Source organism: Camelus dromedarius, chromosome 10 (genome assembly GCF_036321535.1).
Source record: "Camelus dromedarius isolate mCamDro1 chromosome 10, mCamDro1.pat, whole genome shotgun sequence".
Lineage (NCBI taxonomy): Eukaryota > Metazoa > Chordata > Mammalia > Artiodactyla > Camelidae > Camelus > Camelus dromedarius.
In genome coordinates this window covers 20,257,519-20,269,863 of record NC_087445.1, presented here as the reverse complement: position 1 = coordinate 20,269,863, position 12,345 = coordinate 20,257,519, and the positions used below count along the sequence as shown (strand labels likewise).

General features: G+C 32.8%; 1 protein-coding gene across 5 annotated transcripts in view; it reads left to right on the top strand.

Annotated features, from left to right (window-relative positions):
• The window catches only part of DENND4C (DENN domain containing 4C), a 95,467-nt gene that overhangs the window by 46,671 nt on the left and 36,451 nt on the right, over positions 1 to 12,345 (top strand). For all 5 annotated transcript variants that reach the window (XM_031449642.2, XM_064490175.1, XM_064490177.1 and 2 more), the window contains exons 11-13: positions 8,389 to 8,489; positions 8,815 to 9,033; positions 11,447 to 11,592. In XM_031449642.2, the coding sequence (XP_031305502.2) occupies positions 8,389 to 8,489; positions 8,815 to 9,033; positions 11,447 to 11,592 (466 nt within the window). The remainder of the gene's footprint in view (positions 1 to 8,388; positions 8,490 to 8,814; positions 9,034 to 11,446; positions 11,593 to 12,345) is intronic.

Here is a 12,345-nt window from a genome sequence, read left to right as displayed (position 1 = left end):
ATAGTGCTTCTATGAACAATGGGGTGCATGTATCTTTTTGAATTAGTGTTTTCATTTTTTCTGGATATATACCCATGAGCAGAATTGTTGGATCATATGGTAGTTCTGTTTTTAGTTTTTTGAAAAAAGTCTGTACCATTTTCTATAGTGGCTACACAATTTATATTCCCATCAATGGTGTACAAAGGTTGCCTTTTCTCCACATCCTCACCAGCATTTGTTATTTGTAGGTTTTTTGATGACAGCTGTTCTGACAGTTGTAAAGTTATATCTCATTGTGCTTTTGATTTGCATTTCTGTAATGAGTAGCAATATTGAGCATCTTTTCATGTACCTTTTAGCCATCTGTATGTCTTTTTTTGAAAAAAATGTCTATTCAGATCTTCTGCCCATTTTTTGATTGGGTTGTTTGCTTTTTTGATACTGAGTTGTATGAGCTGTTTATACCCTTGTTGGTCCTATCATTTGCAAATATTTTTTCCCATTATGTAGATTTCACTTTGTTGATGGTTTCCTTTGCTGTGCAAAAACTTTTTGAGTTTAATTAGGTCCTATTTGCTTATTTTTGCTTTTACTTGTTTTGCCTTAGGAGACAGATACAAAAAAATACTCTTTGACTTAAATCATAACAGTATCCTGCCTATATTCTTTTCTAGGAGTTTTATAGTTTCAGGTCTTACATTTAGGTCTTTAATCCATTTTGCATTTATTTTTGTATATGGTGTGGTGCAGTGTTCTAATCTCATTGTTTTACATACAGCTATCCAGTTTTCCTAACACCATTTCTTGAAAAGACTGTCTTTTCTCTGTTGTATCTTATTGCCTTCTTTGTCGTAGATTAATTGACTGCAGGTGTATGGGTTTATTTCTGAACTCTCTGTTCTGTCCCATTGATCTATGTGTCTATTTTTGTGCTAGTATCAGACTTTTGATTACTGTAACTTTGCGATGTAGTCTGAAGTCTGAGAGGGTGATACCTCCAGCTTTGTCTTTTTCTTTAAGATTGCTTTGGAAATTCAGGGTCTTTGATTCCTTATGAATTTTAGGATTATTTGTTTTAATTCTGTGAAAAAATGCTGGGTATTTTGATAGGGATTGCATCTTAGATTGCTCTGGGTAGTATGGCCATTTTAACAATGTTAATTTTTCCAATCCAAGAAAAGCCCAGGATATCTTTCCATTTCTCTGTATCATCTTTAATTTCCTTCAGAGTAAAGGTATTTCATCTCTTTGGCTAAGTTTATTCCTAGGTACTTTATTCTTTTTGATGCAATTTTAAATGGGATTTCTTTTTTGTGTTTTCTTTTTCTGATAGTTCATTATTAGTGTATAGAAAAGCAACAGATTTCCATATATTAATCCTGTATCTTGCAACTGTACTGAATTCATTTATTCTAATAGTTTTGGGGTGGAAACTTTAGGGTTTTTTATATAAAGTATCATATCATCTGCAAATAGTGACAGTTTCACTTCTTCCTTTCCAATTTGGTTGGCTTTTATTTCTTTTTCTTGTCTGATTATTGTGGCTAGAACTTCCAATACTATGTTAAATAGAAGTGGTAAGAGTGGGGATCCTTTTCTCGTTTCTCAGTTTACAGGAAAAACTTTCATCTTTTCACCATTGTGTATGATATTAGCTATGTGTTTGTCATATATGGCCCATATTATTATGTTGAGATATGTTTCCTCTATACCTACTCTGATGAGAGTTTTTATGATGAATGGATGTTGAACTTTGTCAAATGTTTTTTCAGCATCTGTGGGGCTGATCATGTGATTTTTGTCTTTCTTTTTGGTAGTGTGGTGTATCACATTGATTTGTGTGTGTTGAACCATACTTGCATTCCTGGAAGAAATCCAACTTGATCATGGATTATGATCCTTTTTTATGTGTTATTGGATTCAATTTGTTAATATTTTGTTAAGGATTTTTGCATCTATATTCATCAAAGATAATGGTCTATAATTTCCTTTTCTTGTATTGTCTGCTGTTTCTTGATTCAGTCTTGGTAAGTTGTGTGTTTCTAGAAATTTGTTCATTTCTTCTGCATTGCCCAATTTGTTGGCATATAAATGTTCATAATATTTTCTTATGATTTTTTGTGTTTCTCTGGTGTTGGTTGTTATTTCTCCTCTTTCATTTCCTATTTTGTTAATTTGGGTCCTTTTTTCTTCTTGATGAGCCTGACTGAAGGGTTATCAATTTTGTTTATCTTTTCAAAAAACCAGCTCTTGATTTCACTTATTTTTTCTATAGTTTTGTTTTTGGTTTTGTTTTTATTCTTTTTAAAATGTCCTCTGATCTTTATCATTTCCTTCCTTCTGCTGACTTGAGGCTTTGCTCTTCTTCTAATTCTGTTAGGTGGTAAATTATGTTATTAATTTGAGATTTTTCTTGTTTCTTTTGTTGGTGGTGGTCGGCTTTTTTTTGTTGTTGTTTCTTGAGAAAAGCCTGTATTGCTATAAACTTCCCTCTTAGAACTGCTTTTGTTGCATTGCATAGCTTTTGGAGTATAGTGTTTCTGTTTTCATTTGTCTCGAGGTATTTTCTGATTTCCTACTTGGTTTCTTCATTGACCTGTTTTTTTGTTTGTTTGTTTTTGTTTTAAGTAGAATGTTGTTTAGTTTCCACCTGTTTGTCCTTTCCTGTTTTACTTTTTGTAGTTGATCTCTAGTTTCATACCATTGTGGTTAGAAAGAATACTTGATAAAATAATTTCTATCCTTTAAAAAATTTGTTGAGAGTTGTTTTGTGGCCTAGCAAGTGATCTGTTCTGGAGACCATTCCATGTGCACTTGAAAAGAATGTATATTCTTCTGGTTTTGAATGTAATGTCCTGTAGCTATCTAATAAGCCTGGGTGGTCTTTGTTTCATTTTAGACCACTGTTGCATTATTGACTGTACATTGATGTAAGTGGGGTGTTGAAGTACCCTACTATTATTTTATTAGTGTCATTTTCTCTTTGTGTCTGTTTGTATTTTCTTTAGGTATTTAGCTACTCGTGTATTGGGTGCATATGTGTTGAGTGTAATATCTTTTTGTATTGTGTACAGTTATCATTGTATAATGCCCTTCTTCATCTTTTGTTATAGCCTTTGTTTTAAAGTTTATTATGTCTGATGTGAGTGTTACCCCCACTTTCTTACCATTTCTGTTGTATGAAATATCTTTTCCTATCCCCTCATTTTGAGTCTTTTTTTGTCTTAAACTTTGAAGTGAGTCTCTTGTAAACAGCATATAGAACAGTCTTGTTTTTATATCCAATCAGCAAATTATGTCTTTTGATTGAAGCATTTAGTCTATTGCATTTAAAGTAATCATTGATAGTTAAACACTTGCTACCATTTTATTACCTGTTTTCTGGTTGTTTTTGTAGTTCTCTGTTACTCTTTTTGTTTCTTACATTGTAGTTTGATGATTTTCTTTAGTAGTATGCTTTTGTTCCTTTCTTTTTAGTTTCTTTATAACTCTTGGGGGTTTTTGTTTTGTGGTTACCATGGGGTTCATATATTGTTGACCTATAACTATATCTACTTGTCATAAGTGGTAGTCATTTAAGTTCAACACGTTGTAAAAGATTTGTTTTTTTCTCCCCTCCCCACATTTTATGTTTTTGATGTCATATTTTACATCTCCATGTTTATCTCTTAACTGTTTATTGTAGTTATTGTTGCTTTATATATATATATATAAATGTTTATATGTATCTTTTCATCTTCATACTGGCTTATTTAAGTGGTTGACCCTCAGTCCTTACTGTGTATTTGCCTTTCCTAGTGAGATTTTTTCCTTTCCTTTAGATTCCTACTTTTTTCCCACTTAGAGAAGACTCTAACACTACTTTTAGGTTAGGTTTCGTGTTGGTGAACTCTTTTAGTTTTTGCTTCTCTGAGACGTTCTTTATCTCTCCTATTCCAAATGATAATCTTGTTGAGTAGAATATCCTACGTTGCAGGTTTTTTCCCATTCAGCACTTTGAATATCATGCCACACCTTCTGGCCTGCAGAGTTTCTGCAGCGCAATCAGTTGATAGCCTAATGAAGGTTCCCTTGTATGTGAGTGACTCTTTGTTTTTCTCTTGCTGCCTTTAAATTCTCTTTTTATCTTTTGCCATTTTAATTATGATATGTCTTGTTGTGGATCTGTTTGGGTTTACCCTGTTTGTGACCCTCTGTGCTTCCTGTACCTGGATATCTGTTTCCTTCCTCAGGTTTGGGAGATTTTCAGCCATAATTTCCTCGAATACGTTTTTGATCTCCCATCTCTCTTCTTCTGGGACCCCTATAATGTGAATGTTGCTATGTTTAATGTTACACTAGAGATCTCTCAAACTGTTTTCATTTTTAAAAATTTGTTTTTCTTTTTTTGTTTTTCTTTTTGCCTCCTATTTTTCCCAGTGGTCCTCCAGTCAGCCAAGGGGACTTGTCTCCCCCATGTAGGATTCCAGGGCCTGGAGCACCTTATCTGTGGCTCTCACTGCTCACTCCTCTGGGTGGGTATCCACCCATGTATTCTCCCTTTTCCTCTGAGTCCCCTCCCAGATGCACAGGTCCTGACCCAATCACTTTTCTTCTCTTCCCTGTGTATCTCTCTTATAGCCTTGGTTGTACAGGAGTCCTTCTGCCAGTTTTCAGTTAGTTTTCAGTGAGAATTATTCCACATGTAGGTGTATTTTTTCATGTGTGCATGGTGGAAGATGAGCTCCATGTCCTCTTCCTCTAAGTGTGCCATCTTGAGTGATCTCTCTGTGCATATTTAGATTTGCTTATAGCCTGAAAATGAACTACTTGTAAGCACTAAATATTATTTCTTATAGCACACTTTTTTTTTTCAGCAGCTGTCCTTGAAAAACAATTATTTCAGGATTGTGTACATTGTGGTTCTTTTGGAAGTCATTATGAAGTTAGAACTCAAATGTTTACATCTTTTTATTTACTGTTCTGAATAAAATAATATTATGGAGATGCTTAGTTTTGCCCTGTTTTAAATAATTTCTGTATAATTTCTATTGATCAAAACACTGTTTTCTAAAATTGAACTCTTTGCTTAGTTGTACTTGAAGAATTACGAAATGTTCTAGATACTCAAGAATCAGAGAATAATGTAAATAATTTGCATGAATGTACCACCCATATTAATCTTGAATTTGGTGTTTATCATTTCCATGTAGTTTAGAAACATTTATTATCTATGCTAGTATAAATGATATTTTATTTTGCATGCTTTAAAAATTTATATTTGTAAAGGTTTCTGTGGCTTGCTTTTTAACTCAACATTCTTGATAGGTCCATCTATGTTTACACATGTAGCTCTACTTCATTTTCAGTGTATATCAGTGCTCATGGATATGAATACTTAGATTATAGTTAGATTTTACAATTATGATTAGAGCTGTTCTGATCATTATTGAGTACATGGAGAAAAATTCCTCTTAAGCATATATATAGAAGAGCTAATGTTGGTTGATAGGCATAGTTACTGCACATTACGCTGATCCTTCAGCAGCAAATGAAATTTCAGTTGGTTCCATATCATTGCCAATACTTATTATGGTCAGACTTTAAGATTTTTCCTAATTTGATGGTAATGGGATCTCTCTGTTTGGTTTTAATACGTATTTCCCTAATTAGTAGCAAATGAAGAATTTTAATTTCTTCTTGCCCTTTGGTTTTACCTTCTCTTCTTTCTTTTTTTTTTTCTTTCCTTCTCTCTTTCTCAAGTGTAGTCAGTTTACAATGTTGTGTCAGTTTCTGGTGTACAGCATAATAGTTCAGCCATACATATACCTACATATATCCATTTTAATTTCCCTCCTTTTCTGGGTGCACTTTTCTGTTGGGTTGTTTGTCTTTTTCTTTTAATTGTAGAAGAAGTTCTTTTTATAATCTGGAATTAATTCTTGCTCTGTTATATACATTGCAGATAGTTTCTCTCACACCATGCCTTGTATTTTCATTCTGTTGTGTCTTTTGATGAACAGAAGTTTATATTAATTGATCAAATTTACCAATTTCTATTTATGGATTGCCATTTTGATTCTTGTATATGAAATCTTCTGCCTTGATGTCATGAAATATTACTCTGGATGTTCTTAAAGTTGTAAGGTTTTGGCTTTCTCATTTAAGTCTTTCAGTTAGCTAAACTTGATGTTGGTGTATGATAAGACATAGAGATACCATTTTATTTTTCATGTTAATTAACAATTGTCACATAGTACTGTTAATTGAATAGTCAGTTCATCTCTTCTCCACTGGTCTTCAGTGTCAGTAACATTACGGATCAGTTTTTATATTTGTGTGGATATGTGTCCAGGCTTACCATTTTGTTAATTTGGTCTATTTTAGCTTCTTGCCAGTATCACAATCTCTTAATGACTTAAAAAGTTAAGATGTCTGCAACATGGATGAACCTTCAAAACATCATGGTGAAATACCTTACATGATCCCATTTCTGTGGAATACCCAAGACACAAAAAGTAGATTAGGGGTTACCATGGGATAGGAGGTTGGGGGAATTGTGGGTTAGTGACTGAGGAGATGTGGCGTTTCCTTTTGAGGTGATAAAAATATTCTAAAATCAATTGTGATTGTTAAACAACTCTAAGTATACTAAAAACCATCGATTGCCCACTTGAGGTGAGTGGGTTGTATGGTATGTGAATTATGTCTCAGTAACATTTTTTTTTTTAAAGTTGTAATGTGAGATGGCAGGTCCCTTTACACCCTGTTTTTAAAAATTGTTTTGACTGTATTTGGTCTTTTCCATATAAATTTTAATTAGCTTGTTAAATTCCATGTAAAATTATGTTGTGATTTTGGTTAGACTTCTACTGAGTTAGTACATTAATTTGGAGGCTAATATCATTTTGACTTAAAGTCTCACTACCCATAAATGTGGTATTTTACTTCATAGGCCTTTAAAAAGTTTTAACCTTTTCAGTTTTTTTTTTTTTCGTAAAGATCAGGCACGTCTTTTGTTAAACTTATTTATTCCTAAGTACCTTATGGTTTTTATTGCTACTGTAAATGGTATTTTAAATTACATTTTCTACTTGTTAGTTGCTGGGGTATAGAAATGCTATTGACTTTTATGTAGTGGTCTGCTGCCCAGCAACCTAGCTGAATTTATTTTAATTTGTAGAGTCTCTTCAATTTTCTGGCTAGGAACAATGACATCCTCTGCAGTCCTTATAATATTTAAAAATTTCTTGTCTTAATTCTCTGGCTAGAATCCTGTTGTAATGTTGAATAGGAGTTACCATAACCAGTGTCTTGTTCCTACTTCGAAGGGAATGGTTTGAGCAGTTCAGCATTAAATATCTTTATTGCTTTAAAGCAAGAACTGATATTTCACCCAAGGCCTATTTTTGCAAATGAAATTTTATTGGAACATAGCCGTGCTCATTCGTTTACATATGGCCTGAGGCTGCTTTCATGCTACAGTGACACATTTGAGTAGTTGTAACAGAGGTCCTCAAAGCATAAAATATTTACTATTTGACTTTTTATAGAAAAGATTTGCTAGCCCTGCTTTAGGGTTTTGATTGCTTAATAATAAATCAAGGAAATTTCCTTTTACTTCTAGATTAAGAGGTTTGCTTAAAAATTATAAGTTGATGTTGAACTTTATAATGACTTTGTATAACTATTGAGAAGAGCATTAAGTTTTTCCCCTTTAATTTTTATGTGGTAAATTACACTATAAAATCAGTTACTAGTAAACAACCTTGCATTCCTAAAATAAACATCATCTTGCTCTCTTTTTTTTTATATGCTAATGGATTAACTTTTCTAATAATTTAAAATACTAGCACTGATGTTCATAAATGATACTTTCTTGATGTATAGCATTAGCTCCAGCCCATGGCTGGTACATTGAGCTTTCGTCTCTGTAGAGTTTTACATGTTTATAATTCTATCAGAATACTTTGTCTCATGTATTACTTTAAAGCGTTCTTTTGAACTTCCAAAGTGATTTTTTTTTAAATGCTGACTCAGTTGAATTGTGATAACATGCTCTATTATATCTGACTCAGATATTTGTTGAGATTTCTTTCTAATAAGTAGCTTGAAGTATCAAGTAAATTAAGTTTGCCACTTATAAAATATAATTCTAAGATGTAACTTTGAAACAAGACTTAAGTGTTGTGTTCATAACCCTAACACTGAAAATCTATGTTGGAGGATTAGAATGAGATAATCACATTTGACTGAAGTTGATTGAAGTGAGAAGAGAAATTCCTTGAAAACCGCTTATTCAGGCTGTCTGTATCAATTGCAACTTCAGTAAAAAATACCTTTCCATTTTCTTTTTTAGTTGGACATTAGCATTTGGCTTAAGTAAAAACAGATTCTAACAAACTGTATTATGTTTTTATTTAATAGATCAGATGAAAAAAAGAATATGAACTGGAAGCAACTTCCCAAAAAGCCATGCAAAAATCTGATTAGCACCTTGAAGAAATTGTATCCCCAGCTATCTTCAGGTAAATGTGAGCAAAAAGGAAGGAATGTTTTTAGTGAAAGAATCTGTATTAAAAAAATTCTTAAACTTAAACACAATTTTGCTCTTCTTAAAGGGAATCTCATTAAAAAACAAAATTCCAGTAGTAAGAAAGTAATACTGTGGTTCGTGGTTTTTTTTGAGCATGGGCCTTCTTGTTAACCCCTGCTAGTGATCTCTTCACGTTAATGGAGAGAGGAATTTCAGGAAGTGATGGGCTTTATTTTGACAATTTCCTTGATTGTTGAATCATTACATAAATAATAGTATATATTAGTGCCATTTTCTCTTCTTTCTTCATTTATCAGTCCACCGGAAAACTCAAGAAGGTTCAGCAATTGAGATGACCCCAATTGAAGCAGATTTCTCGTGGCAAAAGAAGATGACACAACTTGAGATGGAAATTCAAGAAGCATTTTTGCGCTTTATGGCAACCATTTTAAAAGGATATAGAACATATCTCAGACCAATCACAGAGGCTCCTTCAAATAAAGCCACAGCTGTTGATTCATTGTTTGACCGACAGGGTGAGTGGAATTAAAAATATAATTATTCATTGAAATGAAAAATATTTTCTATTTGGCATTGCTGCCAAAAAATATACAATATATAAGTTCTTAGAAATTTATATTAAAGTGATGAAATTCTGTGTATTTGTAATCTAGCTCTGTGAATAGAATTTCTATTAATTTTTATACTCCATTTTTTTCCCAAGAAATGGCAAACTGGAGGTGTTTAATTATGAAATGTCAAAGATGTTGCTTATATTTATAGTACTCTGTATGTAGTCAGTTATCTTAGTAGAACAAAGCTGGTAATTTGCTTTTAGGTGTTTTCTCAGTTTCCCCTAATTCTTGAGTTTGTACACTCGTGGCTTTACAGTATTCTCTGACAAATAATTTTTGGAATAAGACTATAAATTTTTTGAAAGTTTCAAAAAATATAGCCTTGTTCCAGGGGAAAATACTGTATTCATTCTTTTTAGTATGTGTATTTTAGGGAATTATAAAAATTTTTGTTGTTATCCAGCTGCTTTTAAAACATATGCATAGCAGCAACCTTACAAATAGATAAGTATTCATATGACAATTATTTTACATTTCTGTAATTTTACCCAGCAGTTACTTTCTTAAAAATCTCTATTTTCCCAGTAATCCTTTTGTCCTTTACCATTTCTGCTTTGGGATAACTTTCTCTCAAATACTTAGTCACCACTTACGAAGTCCAACTAGTTATTTTGTATGGATATGAAGAAGTATAAAATCTAAATGCATGGGATACCCAATGGAAAATAATCTATAGTGTTTTTAAAAATAGAACAAGTACCCAATAAAACAGATTTTACAGAATAATTTAGTGAGGGGTTATGAGATTCAGAAAAAGAGAATATTTTTCCAAATGAGCATTTTGGAAGACTTCATGGAAGAGGAGCATGACTTTGAAGAGTGGGTAAAATTTAGATAAATGGAGATGAGTAAGAAAGACTTTCTAAAAACAATAGGCATTAAAAGTCAAATCTGAATTAGAATTTACACTTTATTATATTTATGAAGTCTTTCTGGGGTTCTGTTTTGTCATTAATGAAATGATACCTACTTCATGCATAGTTGTGGAGATTAAATGAGAAAATTGTATGTGAAGCAACTAGTAAAAGTACTGTACTGTACTCATAATAACAGCTATTATTGTTATTGGTAGTAAAGAAGTGGAAGAAAGCTGAAGAACAAAAGCACAAGGCATGTGTATTAGTTTGCCAGGGCTGCCGTAACCAGTTGCCATGGACTGAGCGGCTTAAACTACAGAAATTTATTTTCTCACAGTTCTAGAGGCTAGAAATCCAGGTGACTAGGTACCTAGGATTGATTTCCTCTGAGGCCTCTCTCCTTGGCTGTGTAGATGGCTGTCTTCTCCCTGTATCTTCTTGTGATCATCCTTTGGTGCGAATCTGTGTCTAAATTTTCTCTTCTTACCAGGACACCAGTCAGAGCCCATCCTAATTTAATTACTTCATTTTGACCTAAGTATGCCTTTAAAGACCCAGTCTGCAAGTATAGTCACACTTTGAAATCCTGGGGGCATAAGAATTGAATGTGTTGACAAGAAGGTAACTGAAATGATGTACGTGGCCATAGAAGCAATATTAGATAGGGAGAGAAGTGAAGATGGGAGGTTGTACATAGAATGTAAAAGGGTGAATGGATTATATATTTCAGTGAGCCTATCTCCTTCCTCCCCCAGTTCTCCTCCTAAAAGAAGACTTGGTAGGAAGAACTTAAGTAGGCATACCAGACAGACAGGGGTAATGGTCACTGGGTAATATGTAAACTAGAGATTTGGGAGGCAGAGCTGTTTTCAGTGCTTCCAAGAGAAGTCCAGTGAGTGTGTGACTATGCATAGAAGTTGGTAATTGAGGTAGGATAGACCATAGGTCATTGAAAGTTAAGGAATTAAAAACTCATTTAAATGTTGGATGGTTGGTGCTTATGGGTGTTGAAGAGGGGGAGACTTTGAATTAGGTGCCCTAGTCATCAGTGAATGAGGGAGAGAATGTCCCTGAAGTCAGGAGTTAGTAGGAGAATGGGTAGAATAGCCTCCTGAACTTCAATGAGCAGAAAATTTTCCAAGATAATACAGGAATAATTGGTGACATTGCAGAAGGACTTGATCCTTTCTGCTTGAGAATATGCAGAGTATCAGAAATTTGTACTTGAGCTATAGGACTAGAGGTTCCTTATAGGACATTCAGATTTCAGTGTTAATGGTACGGGTTAAGTTCTGTGGTTGAATCAAGCAGAAGGGCCTTTGGCTACTAAAAGCTTCTATAAATGTAGATATACATATAAAGAGAAAACTAGATAAATACAAGCTTAAAATAATGTTTAATATAACATCTAGTTCAACTTTAAAATTTGAATTTTATTGTAATTTTTTTTTCTTCAGGATTTTTAAAAAGTCGAGATCGTGCCTATACAAAATTCTACACCCTTTTATCCAAAACTCAGATTTTTATTCGTTTCATTGAAGAATGTAGTTTTGTAAGTGATAAAGATACTGGATTGGCTTTTTTTGACGACTGCATAGAAAAGGTAAAAGTTTGTCCTGTATATCAATATTATAAAAACTTTTAATAGTTTACCTTTATGATCATCATCATCATTATTATTAGCCCAAACGATCTGAAGGAGGTATCCGATACTGGACTTAATGTAAGAATTATTTTATTTTATGGTATCTTGTGCTACCATACATATAGCTAATTTTTCCTCTTTGATGCTCACTTTGGTTTTGTGTTAGGTATTAAGAACGTTTCATTGAACCTCCTAAATTTCTTTTTTTTTATAAGATAAGATTTAGTAGTTCATTTAAAAAGTTTAATTTTGTAAGTAATGAATATCCTGTGTTCTTTTGTTTTAATGTCTTTCCAAATACTTTTGCTAATATGTTTCTTCTGTCTTAATGGAGGATATTTGGAAATATGTTAAATTTTAAAGCTTTACTCACCCGTCCTAAGGAACTTTAAGTTGATTCTTGACAGTGATGACTCATGTATTTTTTCCTTATTTTTAATAGAGCTCTTATTTTTCCTAAATGGATCTTGGGGTTGATTGTTTATGCAAACCATATATTATATAAAATTTGAGATAGTATCCAAAAAAGATAGAATATTATGACATTATGATTTTTATGGGCCCCTAATGATTTTTTATCTTGGAAGACTTGAATAATTTTCTCCCATTCTGTCAGTGTGATCTAAAACTCCAGGGATATGATTAAAACTATTCAACATATCTGTTTACTTATAAAATTAATAGTTCAGTATCATCCAGTTAAAGAAAAGC